We start from the raw sequence: 20,054 nt of genomic DNA on the forward strand, positions 1-20,054 counted from the left end.
TTGAAAACACTGCCACTTCAAAATTCAGTTTTTCAATTTTACTAGACCTTCCCTCTGAAAACAAAACCAAAGCCCTAACCACCAGCCAGGGAAGTAAATGAGATTTAGTATCTGAAATTGAAGAGCTTTTGCTAGTTCCTGGGGGGGTTGCTGCAGCTTGAAGAACTGAACTTGCCACAGCAAATAGTTGTGACCTTGACTGCATTTTATACTGCCTGCTTCTATCCCAAACCAGCAATGTGTTTAATATTACATGCTTACATCTGTATTATGTCTGTAAAACAGGTTAGCGCTGGAGCACGGTTAGTCCCAACCTAATTCAAGCCACAGGTTCCCAGTTAATCAATTTTCGCTCAACAACCCTGAGGTGTGACTGAGCAGAGCTTGGGTCATTTTATGTATTTGCCCATTTCCGAGCTGTTTACAAACTTTTTTTTCCACAGAGGAAGATTACCCAGGTTTTATTTGGGTGGCTTTTTCTTTTTAAGGAAGCTTAAAGTCTTACACAATCCTCCGATTTCAGTAATGGGAGCTTTAAGATGTTTATTTATAACCAACTGTAAGACTGATTACCGCAGGGCCCTCCTGCCTCACCAGGGTAGCGCAGAGGGGTCACAGGAACGCGGCTGGCGGAGGTGGGGTGGGCCGGAGCCAGGAGCAGAGCTCGGCCGCCCACCGCCGCCATCGCGGAGGAAATACGCCGCTACTCCTAACGGCGGGACAGCGCCCCGAGGGCGCCTAGGGCGGGGCGCGTCTCCCTCCCGCTGGGGAGCCCAGGCCTTAACGCCTCCTCTTCGGAGAGACCGGGCGGTGCCGGGGCCGCCCCGCCGCCCGTGGCAGCGCGCTGCCCGCCCTCCCCACCGCCCCGGCCCGCGGCCTGCAGCGCGGCGCCCCCCGCCCCCGCTCCTTCTGCTCCCCGCCCCGCGTCGCTGCGCAACGAGCGCCCCGCCGGCGGCAGCTGGGCGGGCATGGCGGACCCGGCTGACAGGGCCGCACATGTTTACGGGCCGCGCTCTGCCGGCAGGAGGAGAAATCTGAGGCAAAAGCTGAACAGGATCGCGGCGGGAGCATGGAGCGAGGGCTGCGGGGGCTCGCCGGGCCCTCACGCACCCCGGGGCAGCCGTGCGAGCGGCGGGCTGGCGGGGCCGCGTGAGGAGAGTGGCCTGTCGGCGCGCCCGGTGCCTCAGCGCGTCTTCGGTGTGACCGCAAACGGCATGTTCCTGGAGGGGAGAAGTCCGTTTTCCGAGCGAATCCGCTTTGTTTGTGCCTTCCCAGCTCCCGGGGGGGAAGGGAGGGGGAGCGTTGGGGATTTTTTGTTTGTTTGTCTGGATTTTTTTATGGAGGAGAGCAGGGTGGGAGAGGCAGGAAGAGGTCAGCCGATTTCCCCACGGAGAACGGGGCAGCACGTTCCCGAAAGAGAACGGAGGAGAAAAGCAGAACAGCCTCGAGTTGTCTCTTTCAAGCTTTTTCATTAGGGAGAAACGGGCCATCGAAACTGTCAGTTTTTCTGAAGACTCCTAAGTTAGGAGTTGACTGGAAGGAGCACCTCCAGAGAAACTTTTATCGGGGAGCTTGCCAGAAAAAAAACGAAAACAAAAAAAACCCCAAAATTAGCTTTAATGAACCGTCTGTACTCACTAGAAAATAGGAACATCTACAACAAGGAAAACCGCTTCAACATCTCAAGCTAGTGACCTGGCTTTCAGCTGATTTATAAAGAAATCTTTGAGGGGTAGGTGATCCTCAAGTTCTCTGGCTGGCTGGTGTTTCCCTTAAATTTTGGTTACAGTGGTGTTTACTTCAAGAGGCTTTAGGATTAATGTCAGTGTGGTAAGCAAACAAAAAATGTGGAGCACCCTTTTCAAAGCAGGGTATTCATCTCAAACATTAAGAATTTATGCAAATAAAACTACTATGTTATGATAGGTAGCAGGATGATGAAAATAAAATTGTACCTATTGCTTAATTTATTGGAGTAAATATTTTTATTGCTGGTGTTGACTGACAGCTATATTTTTCCTCGCTTCCCCAAGATTTACGGTGGAGTTTCCATGTAAAAAGTGAGTCTGTAAGTACTGTTTTATGTGGTCCTGTGATATTTATGTTTTGCTGAGTGCCTGATCTAATTTGTTCATTTTCAAAGGAACAGCTAGTTATTTTCTTTGTAATTGCTACTTCTGCAAATTCAGCCTTGACTCTAAGAATCAAGCTGAGTTCTTTGACACTTCACTGAGAAAGAGGAAGTTGATGTGCCAATCTTGCAGTTTTCTTAATAGATATTTAATCTAACTTACATGGGAAGTTCCACCTAAATTGAGACGATTAATGAATACGCTTACTTAAAATAGTATTTCAATTATCATCTTTCCTTTTCTGTATCCTTCCTTTAATTCTGGTGTCGTTTTAGGGGTGGTGGTTCGCACGCATTGCTGTTACCAGGCACGAGTGAGCACAGAGCTTTGAAACTCCCCCAAACAGTTTTTTGTGTAAAAAAACAAAAAAACAAAAAAACAAAAAAAAACCAAAACCACAACCAAAAAACCAAACCATAAGTATGTATATATAGTTATTTCTATTACATGCTCAAAACATTGGTGTTACAGAGGCCTGTGTTTTCTGTGTTTCTTCCCTCAGTGTAAACTGGTGGTGGCTGGTTATTTTGTTGTCCTGCACTGCTTTTGTTAAGAAAAAGTGTTTTCCCTCTCTTTCCCCGCCCCCCCCCCCTTTTTTTCCCTCCCTCCTTCGTGAACACTCTGGCATAATTAAGTAGGAAAACGTTAGTCTTACGTTTTTCAAATTCACCCCTTTGTCTTCCTCAGCCTAGCTAATTTGAAGAAAGGGGAACTGTAATCATTGTATTAGTACTAGCATGAAACTGGTGAGCTGACCTCTTTTTCTGGGAAACAAAGCCTTTTAAGAGACATAAACATGTAAATTGCGTGAAATTACTTCTCGACAACAGCAAAAACTTTGGGGAGGGGTTTTAAAAAAGCCGTGCGGTTCTGGTTGATGTCCGTTCTCACACGGTCCGAGGACGGACTATCCGGAATTCCTTTCCGTACCAGTAGGATTATTCATAACTAGTAAATGTTCCAGAGGAGTAACTGAGTAATGCGTAACGGCTGGTGAATTTTGCCGCTTCATGCCGACGCGTAGCTGGCACTGGAGCCTCCTTCGAGCAGAAGGCGCAGCCGTGTCTGCGGGGTGGCATTTCACTGCACAACAGCCAGACGCAGCAGCGACCTTGTGCTCCCCGCTCAGTTGATGAGCGGGGCAGAGGCACGTCACAGAAGCGACGATTTCCCTTACCGAGAAGGGGGTCAGGAGGTTGCCACCTCTCCTTTTGAGCAGCATCTGGTAGACAATTTTCTGCCTAATATTGTCAATCATTCCCTTGTTCTTGAAGGTGCCTGACTGTCCTCCCAGCTGGAGTGTGAACTTCAGTGATCACTATAAAGCAAAACAAATGCAAAGTTTACAAAGGGGGTGTGGAGAAGGCAGGTCCCCAAATAAAGAAGTTGGCAGGGGCTCAAATGCCTGGGATTATGAGCGAAGTGGAACACACACATGGTTGGTTGCATGTGCTGGTTTCAATACTAAAGCTCAAACAAATACATTTGTTGCCCACTAAAAAGTGAAAAGTGAACGACTGCTCGAGCAGGTTATGTTTAAAAAAAGTGATTAAATGCGCAGAAATTTGAGGGTTTCCTTGCTTCCTATTGCAGCTAGACTTTATAAAGGCAAGGAACTGAAGTGTAGCATCCATCTGGGAGGAGGTAGGACCAGAGGGCATCATGCCTCTAGTGATAAAAAGCTGGCATAAATGGACAAGGGGAAAAAATATTCAGAGACTAAAGAAAATAAATCAAGAAATGTATTCTTTCCTTGCAGGCACATCAGAAAAAAAGACGACTTTAAAAAAAAAAAAAAAAACGAGCTAGCCAAGGCAGGATTCTGGGTGGTCCAGCAAAACGCACGCTGCCTGCTCCTGTGAGGCAAACTAAAGCTCACTCCTACTAGCACTTGTTAGCACTGGCTAGTGCTCGTCGCTGCGGGCAGTCGCACTGCTGACTGGTTGTCCCTGATGGAAGCACTTTTGGGACCAGACGGCGAGGTGGTTACAGAGTAGTGCCTCCCCAAGCATTACGGAAGAACCTCTGCTTTTCAAAGCAAAAGGGACTCTTTCCCCAACCTGGTATCAGACAAGCTTTGCCTGCAGTCATGATCATGGTATAAAGTAGCAGCAGCTGAACGGAAAAAAAGGTCAAAAAGATCAGTAAATAATTATATTAAAAATGAGAGGAATACTAACTGAGAGATGGACTGTATAAAATGTTTGGAAAAAGTATGTATCATAAGAAAACGCCACCAAATGTCAATCAGTGTAGGCTAGTTAAGGCAGTGCCAGGGAAAGCTAGATTTTTTTCCATGGCTAGTACACAGAACTGCCCAGTGGATTCACTGAAAGAAGTTAGACAGTAACTATTGAAGATGAACTGCAAAGCTGTCACTGTAGTTGACCTTCACAGATTGTTCGAGAAAAACTTTTGGAGGGAGACATATATGCTTATATATACTTATCATTCACATTGTCTCATACGTCTTGAGAGAGAGAGACATTCCTTTTTTGGAAATATGAACTGATTGCTAAGGTTAGAGGCAAAGAAGCATCTGAAACACTTCTGCTGTGTTGGAAAGCTGTATACACAAAGGGAGTGCGAATGTGCACATTAACTTTTAATAAGCTTGGAAGTCATTGACGTGTAAACATTATTACAGCCAGAGCCTGTACTGTCGTTAGAGGCACACTATGCTGTAGTACAATCATGAGATATCTCTGTTTAGCTAAGTGATACCATATTACCCTGTATAGCACAAGAATTTACTCGATGTCAGGATGTGGCTATGGGCCAGAATTGTTCAGCAGTTACCCCAAGAGTGCTAAGACTGAGTCTCGGGGAAAAAATGTTGATGGGTGATAGTGGAGTATGGCTTGTGTTTGACTCAGCTGTTTGTGAATGTAAAGGTACTGAAGAGGACTGTGTCTAGGATTCCCTGGCTATCCTTAGAAAACTTTCTCCATAATGTAACTCCTCTGGGAAGCACTGAAAGGGCAATATGGGTTCGGGTTCAGCTTCAGCTCCACTCATACTGCAAGTCAGACAGGCTGGAGGAAATGGAGCAAACAGTCATTTCTATCTTTTGTTTGTATCAAATATTGTGAGAGAAGTTATTCTTACTACAGCTCCAATCTGGCTCGCCTGGGAAGTGCTAGAAATTTTTAACCAGTCTGTTGTAGAGTTGTCAACAGTGGCTTCTCATTGCATTTGATAACCCAGCAGGAGTAAAAAGCATTAGCAGCTCAGATTACTAATCAAAAGTCAGTATTCTCCGTAGAACCCCTTCCCGGGATTGCCCTGCCCATCAGCCCAGTGAACTCTGGACTACTCTTCATTTTGCCTCCTGATCCCAAAACTATTTTGCTTCCTCTCCCTCCACCAGAATCTGGTTATGATCTTCTTCCATCACGTCTGTCACAACTTTTCCAGGGCTCACCTGCTGTCCTGCTCTGCTTTGAGAGCAGAAGGGCCACAACCTGCTGGAGTCCTCGGGGAGAAGAGGCAGCATCCTGGAGGATGGAGCAGCCTCCTGCAGGCAGGCAGGCAGGCAGGCAGGTAGGCAGGCCTGGGATGCTTTATGTTTCCCTAAGAACCTGCCCGACCCTGTCGTCTCTCCCTCCTGCCGCCACGGTCCCAAACCAGAGAACCCAGTTAGTAATTTTTGAAACAATTGTTGTTGAACTGACAACTAAAAGTCTGATTATTGGTTAACGATCTCTGCTTTTATGTTTGACCCCCAAAACTTTAGGGCAAGAGGCGTCAAGTCAGCTGTACCTTACAGCAGATCCTGGAACTAACCTGACGAAAGAGCTGAATACAGACTTCAAATAGAGGCTGAAGTGTGAGGTGTCATGGACGTTGAGGCACGTCTGTGCAAGCCCAATTATCCTTTATTATCACTATTCTCTACAACAGACCCTTTGGTCTCCATTCTGTTATTTGTGGTGTTTATGCTAGCACATAGTAATCCAATTCAGTGGTAACACATTTGGTGCATGTAATTCCTAACTTTGAGTCTGTTCTTGCTTCAATTAAAACATACAGGCCACAAGAAGATCACAATCAGATTTAGGTTGTATTCAAATGATACGAAATATTTCAAATACTTTTAATACTAGGAGGTATTTGAATTATTCCATTTCTATGCCCTTGAGGTACAAGTATGAAGTAACTGCAAATACCATTTAAATTCATGGTGGAATTTATGTTTAAGGCAAAACTGAAGCATAACTGTTTGTCAAATCTAAACCTTAATTCCAAACATCCAGTTTAGAAATCAAATTTTAAAAGCTTTTTTTTTTCTTCCACAATCGATTCTTTATGCAACATTGGCTTCAAAAAAACGTGACTGATCTGCTCAACCAGGTATCGAGAAGCTAAATACTCCTGCAGCGGCAGGAGAAAAGACGGGACATTTGGTGGCGGCGTGTACCAGGGGCTCTGGCTGCTGCTCTGCTGGAGGATGGGCTGACCCTATGTCACAGTGCAGCTGATCAAAGCCACTGTAAAACGTCTGGAAACGTTACTTTTAGATGTGTGGGGAAATCCTGATTGGGAGACCCAATACGCCAGAATTTGCCAGCGATTCTGTTGCGGATCGTTCTCCAGAGATGCAGAGTCTCTGGAAACCTTGAAAGAATGAACGAAAACAACTGGTTTGTGGGGTTGGGTTGAGAAAATTGAAACAAATTCCATAGTTAGACATGAAAAGTAACTTCATTATTTCTTTAAGAATGGGTACTGTATTATCTATAATTTCTTGCATAGACAGCGCTGCATGCTATGTTCCAAAATGAATGAATATCATTACTTTTTGGCAGGGACAAAATAACCTCGCCTTAGCAGTGAAGCTTGGCCCCATGCTGACATACTATGGGTACCTTTGGCCTGTTGGCATGTCTCTCAAACGGAATGTGTGGGGAGAAAGGTACTGAACACGGAAAAGGGAATTACTGTAATTCACTTGTTAATGGAAAAGAATATATACATGTCTCAAAAATAACATGTAAATGCAGGTTTAAAATTTACGTATGGAGGAAGAGGTTAGGAAAAGCATGTGGCAGCCTGAAGTATAACTCAGTCTCAGGAGGCTCTAATAAATGGTATAGAAGCATACAGTAAATTTAAATGGTGACTGCAATAACTTAAAACTCTGTTTGGAAACTATGTTCATTTAAACAAAAACTTTTCAGAAAGGTATTTTCCAGTAAAGCACAGAAGGACTACAAACTGGAAATTATTTCTCTAACCATCCTGGATAGCTTTTTCAGCAGGCTCTGCTTCAGTTTTTCATCTCAAAAAAACCAAACCAAAACAAAACCCAAACCAGTGTCTTCTCAGCTTTTTCCCCCAAAGTTCCATTTTTTCCATTTATGTTTTCTTGGGGAGAGATGAAAAAATGTTATTTCAACCCGGCCCGAGGCACCTGGCAGCCCGTGTCCCGCATGCCGAGGCTGCCGGGCACTCCCGGCTCTCCTGCCGCTGAAACAGACCGCCGCCGGCGGGGACGCACCGGCACCCCGCTCCCCTCGGCGGAGCGGGCGGGCGGCGGGGCTGGCGCCGCTCCGCGGGGAAACCCGCCAGGGCCACGGGCGGAGGCAGCGCGGCCCCGCGTAGAGGCTGGCGGCGCCGCGGCCGGCGGGAATCCAGTCCGGGTTTTGGTGCCGGGGACCAGTGGCGGCGAGGAAGGGCGAGCGGGAGCGGACCCCGTACCGCGCCCGACAGCCGGGCCGGGCGGGCAGGCCGGCCGGCGGCGCAGGAGGAGAGCGGCGGGAGCAGGTGGGCGAGCGGCGGGGCGGCCGCGCCCGCCGGCCCCCATGGCCGCGTTGCGCCCGCCGCACACACCCACCGCCGCCCCCCGGTGAGCGCCGCCGCCGCCCCTTGGGCTCGGCGCTGCTGCTGCGCGCCCGCGGCGGGGCCGCTGCCCGCGGCCGGGACTGAGCGCGGCGGGAGGCGGGCCGGGCCGGGCCGCCCGGGCGGGCGGAGGCAGCATGCAGGCGCGGCGCTTGGCCAAGCGCTCCAGCATGGGCAGCCGGCGGCTGAGCGCGGGGCCGGCGGCCGCGCAGGCGGAGGCGGTCCGGCCCCCCAAGCCCGAGAGCGCCTGGAGGCCGCCCCGGCGGGAGGGTTCCGCCGCGGCGCTGGAGGAGGAGGACGAAGACGAGGACGTGGTGGTGGAGGTGGAAGAAGAAGAGGAGGAGGAGGAGGGCGGCCTGGGGAGCCCCCCCCCGGCGCTGACCGGCCACGGCAAGGGCCCCCCGCGGGGAAGCCTGAAGGTGCGTCCTGGGAGGGAGAGAGTGGCAGCGGGGCGGTGGCGGCGGCCGCCCGGCCCGGCTCGGTGCCGGCGGAGGGGCCCGGGCGGGGGCGCCGGGCTGGCGGGGCGGGGCAGGCCGGGCCGGCCGGTGCCCCGGGCCGGGCCCCGGGAGCGATGGGGGCGGCCGCTGTGCCTCGCCCCGGGCCGGGCGGCCTGCGGCGGGGCTGAGAGCGGGCTGGAGGCGGGGAGGCCCCGGGGGACGGCTGCGGGCGGGCCGGGTGCGGGCGGGCTCGCGCTCAACAAGTCGCCGAGGAAGCGGGTGGCCGCTGCGGCCCGGCGGGAAGAAGGCAGCGGACTGGCTCCGGGGGCTGCGGAGCTGCGCCGCGGGCGGGGGATCAGCGGCGTCTGGCGAGTTTGAGTACTGGGAATAGAGAATTTCCTGGGTGAGGTGCGGGGCGGTGGGGGTGCTCGCCTGGCCGCTTGCACGGAGGGGTGTGCAAGAGCGGAGCGGTGCCTACGGGGTGTGTGGGTTGCGGGGCGCCGGGCGGCTCTTGCAAGGGAGGCGGCCCCGGTTAAGGAGATCTGGGTGGGCGAGTCGTGAAAAGTTTCTGAATGCAGCAGTACTGTGCAGAGACCCGATTCAAAGGCCATCGGAGTGTGCTCGGGCAGTCGTCTGAATTTGGTGCGTTTTGGAGCAACCTGCTGAACGCTGGCAGGCTGAGGTCCTTCAGACTGAGGCTTAAATTATTTTATCATGAGGGGTTGTCTGATATTATTTTTCTCTTGGGATAACCCAGGTAGTAGGGTTAAGTCTGTGTGTAGGTCTACGGAGGATTCATGTGATAGGTGTGCACTGGTTATGGAAAATAAATGCTTATGAAAGTTTGAAGGGTATCCATTTGGATTGATTTTTTTTTTTTTTTTTTACATCTAGATAATGATTCTTTCTTCACAAGAATCTCTTTCTTCCAAGAGATCAGGGTTGGCCTAGTAGTACTGTCATATCACCATTGGGGTCTTCCCTGTATCCACAGAAAAACAAAAAAGGAAACAAACCCAAAACAAAACAAACAACACCCCCCACCCCCCAAAACCCTAAAGGAAAACAGCAGCCGAAATACAATTTATCCCCATATTGCTTCAGAGCAGGTTTGATACAGCAGTGACGGGATAAGTCTGACCCAGTTGGGTCACTGGACCCTGTCCTTGTAGCTGCTCAGTGAATCTCTCAAAGGCCGTGAGATGTGGTTATGGTCTGGCTGGGTCAGACCGTCCCTGTTACCGAGGCCTGGCAGTTTGGGATAACTTTGTTGATACAAATGGTAGCCTAAGCCTGAAGGGCACCATAATGGGCTTCTGGTCCATCAGTCTCCCCATCGCACTGAAACTCCCAGTGGTAGAGAAGCCTTAGAGAAACTTCCTCTGTGTACCTAATAGGTCAAAAATGTGAAATTCTCAAATGGAGCACAGTATTCTGAAATATCAACTGGATTACATAGGTACAATCTGCATATAAATGGGTTATCAGAGTGTACTGTTCTCTTTGTCAGCCCTCAGCATGTTTTCAAGTAATAGGTCTGTTAATATAAATCAGGGTCGCTGGTACTTCTCTCTTGCATTTAAGAGTATATGTGCATATAAGAACATTGTGCTGACATGTATTTACTTACCTGGAAAGTAAATCTGCCTCATAGATGAGTGGACTAATGTATATTAGGCTACTTTCAGTATATGTAATAAACTCTCAAGTCATCTGCAGTGCTGTAGTTCAGTAACCAGGTGCAGGTATTTACTGACTTAGAAGAATATTTCTAACTATCATGAACTGCCTCATTTTTGTTTTCAGTATTTATAATTTTAAGTACTATGAACTAGGAAAACTGTTATAATTTAACATTTTAAAGAAATTGTCTTTGCTTTCTGTATATTTCTTTAGGGATTGATATGTAGAAGTACATAAAGCTTAATCTAAAGATTCTTCCAAGTAATTTTAAAGCAACAGAAGAAAAATGAGAAAAGTGGACATGAAATGAATGTAGAGGACTGACTGCAAAACTACAGGAGGGTACATTAGTCCACTCATCTCGAAAGGGAGAACTGGCATGGAGTCAGCATCATTTGACTCCCGGACCTGGCCTTCCGAGTTGGGGTCCAGGACCAAAGGGAATTGAAGGGGTATCTACTGCTGAGACAGGGCATAAATTGTTTTAGTGTCCAGTACCCTTCAGAACAAGAGACATCCTGAAGAGCTTCAGAATTTAATCAGACTTCAAAGCAAAGTGGTCAGGGTGCTGGTTTTGCAGTATATGCTATCCAGATAATGCAATTAAAAAGCAGCATGCAATGTTTTGGGGTGTGGTATAGTTACAGATGACACACATGTATACTTGATGTCTGGGCCCTTGGGTGGAATGTCATTTTAAAGCTAGAGGTTTCACGTGCTCTTCACAAAGTCACTTCCATGGAGTGGCTGTGATCCATGGATGAATGCATTATAGGCTCTGCAGTGGAATCAATATTTTTAAAAAGTGCCTGCGAATTTGGCCCACTAGTCAAGATGAAAAAAGTACCTGCACCATCAGGTTTTATAGCCGTGTTGTCTCCACCACAAAGAAGTCCACTGTGGCTTGCACTGCTAGTGGTCTGTTTGTGACCCTCACCCTTCAACGTGGGGGTGGAGAGACAGGAAGCAGTACTTTATAGAGACAAATATTATTTCTCCAACTTCCAAAGTCTTGGAAGGAGAGAACAGAAATTACAAATAACTGAGTGAGGAAGACTGCTGAAGATAGAAAAATTGCTTCTTTGTATTGCCATAGCCACATAGATGTTCAACTGGAGGACACTGGAGTGTTGCTCTCTCTTCCCCCTGCTTTTCTAACATGATGCTGGAAGAGGCATGAGTGTGCTATATGTCGCTGGTGGGTAACGGCAGGATAGCCAGAAAGGCTTTGGGAGCCTGTAAAGCCTTGTTAAGTGCTGGGATTTCTTGTTTTGTCAGAACTAGTCCATTCGTCTGTATAGGAAAACAAATAACACCAAGGTGCTGATTATATGGACTCATTTTGCACGTGAAACTCTTTCTTTGCAGCCCATACTTGCTGCTTTGGCTGCATCTAGCTTTCCAGCCATTTCAAATTAGATGAAAAAGAATAAATACTGTAATTACCAGTACTTCGTCTTGAAATGTGTATTAATTTGCAGTCCTATTTTTTTCATCTTTTGTGTGGAGCTTGGTTCAGATACCACAAACAACCACATTAGTACTGCACTGGGGTTAATTCACTCTGTGAAAACTGCTGGTTTTGGTGATATGGAGAGCAGGGGATGAAGTAGGGTCCATCAGTGGTCTGAGGTGCTGAGTTTTATCTGGTACTGGTTGAGCAAGCCTCACTGCAGGTCACAGAGCTACACTAATTTGCCTGTAAACCACTAAAGCACTATGATTGATGATTTTGGCTGGTAATGAGCATGGGCTTGTGATAACCTGCCAACGTGGTGCAATGTTTTCTCTACTGTTATAAATACTAGAGGGGTTAGTGCTTTCTTCTGTTTAGCCCAGCTGAGCTGGCACTTCATTTCCAGCCTGTTTTCTGTCCCCAGGCTCAGAATATGGAAGTAGGACTGGGTATGGGGGCTTCTCCTGCTCCTTAAACATTATGTTTCTGTGGTCTCTGCCCTTTACCATACCATAAGCACCCATGAAATTATTCATTCCAGGTACTGGCTTGTGTGTGACCACTTCTTGGTAGTTCAGAAGGATGAATTTCCCACAAATGGATTCGTTCCTGCAAATACGCAGCTCCCAAAGTTATGGGAAGTGAGCAGATGGAAGAGTCTGAAAACTAAAGGCCTAGAGAGCTGTGCTGTGATGCAGGAGGAATATGAAAGCCCAAGCTGTGTAAGCCAGACTTCACGTTCATGCACATTGGGTTCAGTTTTGCCCACCTTGCAAGGTGGAATTTGCAACAAGTATGGGGCACATGTAGGTCTGTGGCAGAGATTTCAGAGCAGTGATGGCAGATCCTGATAGGAGTCTTGGTTAATCCAGGAAAAAGTGTGCTTTTGTTTGTGGTTTGTTTTGGTTTGGGTTTTTTTTTTCCTTTTTTTTTAAAAAGATAGTCATCTGTGATATATGGGATGTAGAAGAATCTTCAGAGTTTGTCTGGAAGAAAACTGTTGCCTGTTACTTACCTGCGCTGTTTGGCTGGGTTGAATTTGCTTTCTGCTCCTTTGCGCCTTTTCTCTGCATTCTTTCTAAAGCCAGGTGTGAATTCATTGTTGTCCTTTAAATCAAACTCAGCGTCAGCTTTACTGTTTGAATGGACTATATGGTCATCTTGGGCAAAACAAAAATTTTTTTTGCTTGATTAGCAAAGTGCTATTTAATTTAGCTTTCATATGTGCGTGCAAATATATTTTAACAGGCAATTTGCAAAATGCAATCTTCAAATATTGGATTAGCTTAGTGGTGGAGAGATCTCTTAAGACACATTAGGAACTTGCATGCTAACTTGAGAGCAAATGGAAATGTTCTCTCTCAGACTAATGATAAAGATATTTTTTAATAAGTACTACTAGTTATTAGAACACCAGAACTCATGTTCTGATGTTGGAGCAGGATTCTGTTAGGCTAGGCTGTGTACAAACTCAGAACAAGCATGATCCTACTCTACCCTTTTCTGCGAAGTTGAAGAGTAACACAAGAGATAATGAATGGATACTGATGGACTGTGGGGAACAACTAAAGGGTGAGGCAGGAGAGGCAGATAAACACCAGCAGCTTAGCCATATTTTTGTAAGTAGATAGTTCATTTTTAAATTTAAAACTTAATTCAGTTTCTTATAGTCCTTGAGTGAAAACCTGGCTAGTGAAGTTAGTGTGGAAACTGCATGACTAGACTTGGAATTTTTTTTCTTCCCTATTAAAAAAGAAAAAGCTTATGTGTAGTATGGATTACTGGAGGCAGAGCTGGGGGTGGTGAGATTGTAAGATGGTAGTTTTTCTCCACTCTCCCATAATAAAGAATGAATGCGAGTAATTTGCTGAGGATTTTTAATGCCATTTTTTTGTTGTTGCTGTTTGTTGGACACAGGCCAAGCATAACCACTTTGCCCTTAAAAGGAATTGTATTAGAAAACAGTAACTATATGAGAATAAAGAGATACAGTGGAGCCATTAACGGTTTTGATCCTTATTTGCTAGACTGTTTGCAGTCTAGAATGACTTCAGTTGAGAACGATCAGCCGGCTGCCTTCAGGCATGCAGTATGGACTGCTGGATAGAGATGTGCAGTCGTTGTCACAGAACCACAGAATGGTTGAGGTGGGAAGGGACGTCTGGTCCAACCCCCCTGCACAGGCAGAGCCACCTAGAGCAGGTTGCCCAGGACCATGTCCAGATGGCATTTGAGTATCTCCGAGGAGAGAGACTCAACAACTTTTCCTGGGCAACCTCTGCCAGTGCTCGGTCACTCTCACAGTGAAAAAGTGTTTCCTGATGTTCAGAGGGAACCCCCTGTGTTTCAGTCTGTGCCCATGGCCTCTGGTGCTGTCGCTGAGCACCACTGAAAAGAGCCTGGCTCTGTCCTGTTTGCTCCTTCCCTCCCTTTTTGCTCCTTCCAGCTCTCTCAGCCTTTCCTCAGAGGAGAGATGCTCCAGTCCCTTAATCACCCTGGTGACCCTTTGCTGGACTGTCTCCAGTATGTCTCTGTCTCTCCTGTACTGGGGAGCCCAGATCTGGACCTAGCAGTCCAGATGTGGCCTCACCAGGGCTGAGTGGATGGGAAGGATCACCTGCCTCAACCTACCAGCAATGCTGTGTCTAGTGCAGCCGAGGACATCATTCACTTTTGCCACAAGTGCAGATTTCTGGCTCATGTTGAGCTTGGTGTCCACCAGGATGCCAGGGCCTTTTCTGCAAAACTGATTTCCACCTGGACAGCCCTCAGCATGTACTGGTGCCTGGGGTTGTTTCTTCTCAGGTGCAGGACTTCACATTTCCCCTTGTTGAACTTCATGAGGTTCCTGTTGGCTCGTTTCTCTAGCTTGTCGAGGTCCCTTTGGATAGCAGCATGACTGTCTGGTGTATCAACCACTCCTCCTTGTTTTGTGTCATCTGCAAACTTGCTGAGGACATGCTGTGCCCCATCATCCAGATCAGTAGTGAGGATCTTGAACAGGACAGGATCCAATATGGACCCTTGGCATATGTCACCATTTACTGGCCTCCAACTAGACTTTGTGCTGCTGATCAGCACCCTCTTGGCCTGTCTGTTCAGCCGGTTTCCAAACCACCTCACTGCCTGCTCGTTCAGCCCATACATCAACAGCTTGTCTATGAGAGTATTATGGGAGATGGCATCAAAAGCCTTCCTGAAGTCTAGATAGAGAATATCTGCTGCTCTCCCCTCATCTACCAGGCCAGTCATTTTGTCCTAGAAGTTCATCAGGCTGGCCAAGCATGACTTCCCCTTGGTGAAGCCATGCTGACTACTCATGATGATTTCCTTGTCCTTCATATGCCTGGAACTGGTTTCCAGGATTAGCTGCTCCATCATGTTCCTGGGAATCAAGGTGTGACTGACCAGCCTGTGGTTCCCCGAGTCCTCCTTCCTGAAGATAAAAGTGACATTTTTTTGCATCTGAAAACTAAGTATCGAGAAGGTGCTTTTCATGGTCTGGTAATTAACATATGTAATGTGTCCTATGACAAGTGTGGATGCATGGACCATCTGTGCCTTTCCTGACCCTGTGCTCTTCCAACCTTGCTTCTGGCCCAAGGTTATGGAGAAGCCTAACAGTCTTGTAGATCAGTTTTGAATCCTCGAGTCCTACTCTGTTTTCCCAGTTGATAGATTAGAACTTCCGGTGATATGAGAGCACCAGAGAGATCTTAGTGGACTGTGGGATAAATCTGTGCCACAAACTGTGTCACTTGGCCATCTCAAAGATGGGAGCCTTGCTGCATGGGCAGTAGGGAGCATGCTGGTCCTGGCTGGTGTCTGCTCTGTAAATACTGCTATGGATTGAGCAATGATGCTCCCTCCTGCCCCGAATGAGAGTGTCCATTGGCTTGGTAATACTTTCAAGTGATTTATTGAATAGCTTATTTTCAAAAATAGTGAGCAGCTTGACCATTCCTGCTACTTGAGGCCAACCCAAAGACTAAAGAAGGATGGTAGCCTGAGAGAAACTCTTATTAGTGTTTTTGTTTATTTTTGAAAATGGAACAGGAAATATAAAGTCAATAAAAAGAGCGATCATTTGATCAGCTTCAATTTCACGAACTTGTGTTGATGCTTTTCGCTGTAGCATGTTGCCGAACAGAGCATGTAGGAATTCAGTGTTCCCACTGTTGCTGAACAATCTGTGATGGGATCACTTTCACCGCTCTGGCACCTTGCCAAACTTTACAATCCCAAACGATGATTGCAATGACATTTGTCTCATTGTATTAAAAGTACATGTGTGGGTGGTATTTGTTGTTTGACAACAAAACTAATGAAGACAGGAAACTGAACAACTTCTGTTGCTTGAACTCTGGATAAAAATACAGATCTTTTTATTGATGTTTTTGGAAAACATAAAGAATCAAATTTCCATAAAGTCCTGATCCAGCTGGAGTTGATGGAAAAGTCCTGCTAATTTAAGCAGATTTGGGATTTCAGACCAATTACATAACCAGAAGGGTGAATCCATTAGTCTCCTAAAACCTTTCCATAGCGGTCCTAATAATTTTTAAGTATTGCTTCAGACTGTAGAAGATCATGATCACTGGACACAGAATCAGAGGGTATGTAAAACGCCTCAATGATTAGATACTGAAATGTGAAATTACATAGGTCATCATTTTACCATCTTTAATGTATTTTTTTAACACAGTGCATAAAAGGTTACGTGAAATTCAGATAGGCAGCGCAATTACAACAAGCAGTCATAAGACTGGATGGTTACTTAATTTTTTTTTTCTGCTTCAGCAGATAAAGTGGCTAATGCCTGCATCACACTGACATAGAGAACAAAGTGTACAATCACCACCTATAAACTGGACTTTGTAAAGTTGGCGAGTGTAATGTTAGAGCCAACCTGATCTTTTATGTGTACATGTATATCTCTCTGCAATGGCAGAAAGAACTCTCTTTGGATCAAAAATGCTTTTGACCTCATATTTCTCAACAAGTCTCTTTTTTTAATGTAATTGTGACAAATGGAAGTACTGCCAAAGGAAAGAAACACCAATTTTTCTACTTTAAAATACTTCTAAAGAGAACACTGTGATGCAGTTCTTGCTAGTTTTAGGTCTAGTTTAGTGGTAGGTCCTCTGTGGCTCATGGTTCATAAGGCCATGGAAAGTGGTCCTCATCTGGCTCACAGAGGTATATGGAAAAAGCAGAAGAATGAAAAAGGGTGAACTGATGGTTGCCAAGGATTTACAGTGATATTTTGCTTCAACATGTGTGGCCACCACTGTTTTAGACAATTGTCCTTACTCTCTCAGGGCAGGAGAGGAGTGATTGGTCTTGAAGGTGTTTGGTTTTGGTACTTGGTGGTGGGTCCCTCTGCTGGAGCAGCAGCCTTTACAGCACAGCATGCTTTGTGCCTGGGCACTGGGTAAAACCAGACAGTGTTTCTGGAGCCATGGTGAGACGATTCATTGTTTCATCAGTTCCAAAAAGGGTAAAGCATTCCCCTCTCTGTCCTTCCTCCAGCTGCCAGCCATGCACTAGCTACCTTGGGCTTGCACTGGAGTTCGTTGTGTGCTTTTTGTGGGCTACTGAAACAGCGGGAAATGTGCAGCAGAGTGTCTGAAGACTCTGTAACTTCATTAAGTTAAGGTGACTCAGGGAAGGGCTTGTCAAGCATCTTGATAGTGCAAGGGAAAAGATGGGATATCACAGCTAGGGCATGCAGAGAGAGAAGGAAGGTGACAAAGAGAGCAAACCTTCCCTCTTTAGAGGACAGCAGACATTTGACTGGTTGGGATGTGCTTGACTTTGGACTTGATTATTCTTCAGGTTCTTTGTGAAGACTCTTCTCCCATGGGACATCGTTGCATCCCTCTAGTGGTTTGATAGAGGGCTGATTTCTGGTGTGGCTGAGGAAGAGAAGGTCATGTTTGGCCTCTGCAGATTTCTGCTGGTGTTATTCCATTGCTTCCAGGGATAATGAAATGAAACTCTGTGATACTACTTCTCTGTCAGACTCAAAAATAAACTTCTTTTTTGACACCTCTCCCACTCTGAACAGGAAACTGCTAAATGTTTTTGTCTGGAGCTGAACATAGATTTGGGACACTCTCTTAACTCGGGGCAATGCTCCTTGCTTGTTCATCTCCTCTGACGGACCACGCTTTCTACTTCCAGGCTTGAGATCAGTTAGAGGAGATAAGGATGTGCACTTAATTCTGATCTTGTAATATCTCCTCCAGGCTCTCAGCTTCAGGGATCAGCACTGGCCCTTGAAGCTTTCATTCATAGCACCTATTTCATTCAGAAGTTACAACAGTTGGATACATCTGTGAACTACCTTGGTTTAATTTCACTGAAATCCCATCAATTAAAAAAAGAAAAAGCAAAGTCTCCTTATTCCTAGGACGCTAAGGCAAATGGATTATATTTCCATACCCTTTTAAGTGATCTAGGATCTGTAGCATCTCATCTTGGCCAGCTGCTTCCAAAGTCAGTCGCTTCTGACCTTAGAAATCTCACACCTCTGTGTACCTTATTTTCAGGAGATCTTGAAAATAAAGCTAATCTGTTTTTCTTTTCACTAGACATACTCTGTTACATATCTCTATCCAGACAGAGGAAGAGGGCTTTCAAATGCAGATCAAGGGTTTCTTACTGAGGAGCAGTGAGGCAGCATTTCCAAAATCTTCTACTAAGTGTGGGGAGTTCTCTACTGCCTCTTGTATGGTCTGATTTTTGGGAGCTCTGCTTGCTTGATCCTGAGTGAGGTGATAGAAGAAGTGGTGGTATTTCTCCCTTCTGCTTTGAACTGCTGCCATCCTTACTGATCCCAAAGCATCACGAAAAGCGTAACAAGTGGACCTTCTCATACATCTTCAGCAGTGGTCTTGAAATAGTTGAAATTAAAGATACTTTATTTGCAAATGGAACCTGGGAAATACAGGCCAGATTGATATTTCTGTCCATGGGACAGTCCATACACAAGGCTGTATTATTAAGCTACTTAAAAATTAAGCTGTTGTGTACAACTTGTTAATATAGACAGAATCAAAATTAGGGGTAGCAAAGGCAGTGATACTTTCCCACTGGCTTCTAGGACCCTCTTTGCATCTCTTACAAGTAGGAAAAATCGCTGTTTCAAACAAAATAGATGTTCATAGGCAAACCATAGAAAATACCCTGACCTGAAGTTTCAGAGGCCAGTGCAGTAAGAACACCTGATATGATGATGCTCACTAATTACAGCGTGCAATTACAATCAGTTATGTGATAGAAATAAGAAAAAAAATGTGTTTGAACTTCCCTGCCACCCCACATCAGCACACTCATTTTTATCTCCCAATTCCGTTTTTTTTAAAGCCTTCCTAGAGGTGGCCAACAACACCCAGGTGTATCCTTCTCTTCTGTCCTTCAGTGTTCCTTGGCCACCTGAGGGGATGCGTTTCCAGTCCCTCTCCTGTCCTGTGCGTGGCCACAGCTTGCCCCAGTGGCACCAGGCGCTGCTCATGCTGCTTTCACCGCAGCAGAGATGAGGAGAACCTACTGCCTGGCAGGCTCCCTTCCCGCTTGCACAGCCAGGCACGTACGTCGCTGTGAGAAAATGTGATAATTGGTTTAGTTCATTTTAAACTCACTGTTTGTGAAACCAATAATTGGGAAGGCAATTATTGCTGCCCATTCCTGGCCAGCCAAGTCCTTTTTAGCTTGGTGGAGTATCCAGGCGCTTCATGGTAAGTGTATTTAGCAAAGCTTCAAGTGCAGCAACAGGATTGCAGAATGAAAAACGAACTTGTTTTTTCACAACTGTGATCCTCCACTTTCCTTCTGTTTAAGGCTTTCCAAGCTAACTTTGTAATTTTTCGATGTTTAGAGGCAATATGTTTCTCAGGGGCTTGTTCTATTTAAGAAAAGGAAAACAGGGCTGAAAGACCTCTGCTGACTTCCTTCCAGAGATGCTGTGTCCGGGGACCGTCATCCAGCTGAACCCAGCTGGACAGATTTGCAGAACAGTGACTGCAAGTCATCCACTTGCGTGCACAACATGTCCAGAATGCAGCACATGGAGTTATTTCCTTGAGACTCAAACATTGCAAGCGAATTTTGAGGATGCACGCATTCAATAATTAATACTAATATTTTGTAATTGTTACTAATTGGTGTCTGATTGTCTCAGAAGTCATGTCATATACTTTTCTGTAAGGAACTTACTATGGCTGCATACGGGATGGGAAAGGAAGTTGCCATACTTTCATATCTTCATCCCTTTGTTCATGTAGTGGAGAGAAAAGGGCTCAAATATCTCTGAATCATTTTTGTTTACACCTAAAAAAAATTTTAATAACATCTATGCTTCTTGTGCAAGTTAATGCAGAATTTCAGATGTCACAAGTTGGTATTGTTTTACTTGGGGTCGTTTACCTGGATGGGTACTGAATTTCAGATATAGGAATGAAAGTTTCTGTGATTCATCTGGATAAATGGTGTGTAATTCAG

The 20,054-nt window shown here is 46.2% G+C and overlaps 1 protein-coding gene across 1 annotated transcript in view; it reads left to right on the top strand.

Annotated features, from left to right (window-relative positions):
- Positions 1 to 7,516: 7,516 nt before the first annotated feature.
- The window catches only part of ZNF704 (zinc finger protein 704), a 96,831-nt gene continuing 84,293 nt past the window's right edge, over positions 7,517 to 20,054 (top strand). Inside the window, exon 1 of the mRNA XM_082015081.1 lies at positions 7,517 to 8,392. Coding sequence (XP_081871207.1) covers positions 8,111 to 8,392 — 282 coding nt within the window. The 5' untranslated portion in view covers positions 7,517 to 8,110. The remainder of the gene's footprint in view (positions 8,393 to 20,054) is intronic.

The sequence above is a fragment of the Phaethon aethereus genome (assembly GCF_964289735.1).
Source record: "Phaethon aethereus genome assembly, chromosome: 2".
NCBI classification, from domain to species: domain Eukaryota; kingdom Metazoa; phylum Chordata; class Aves; order Phaethontiformes; family Phaethontidae; genus Phaethon; species Phaethon aethereus.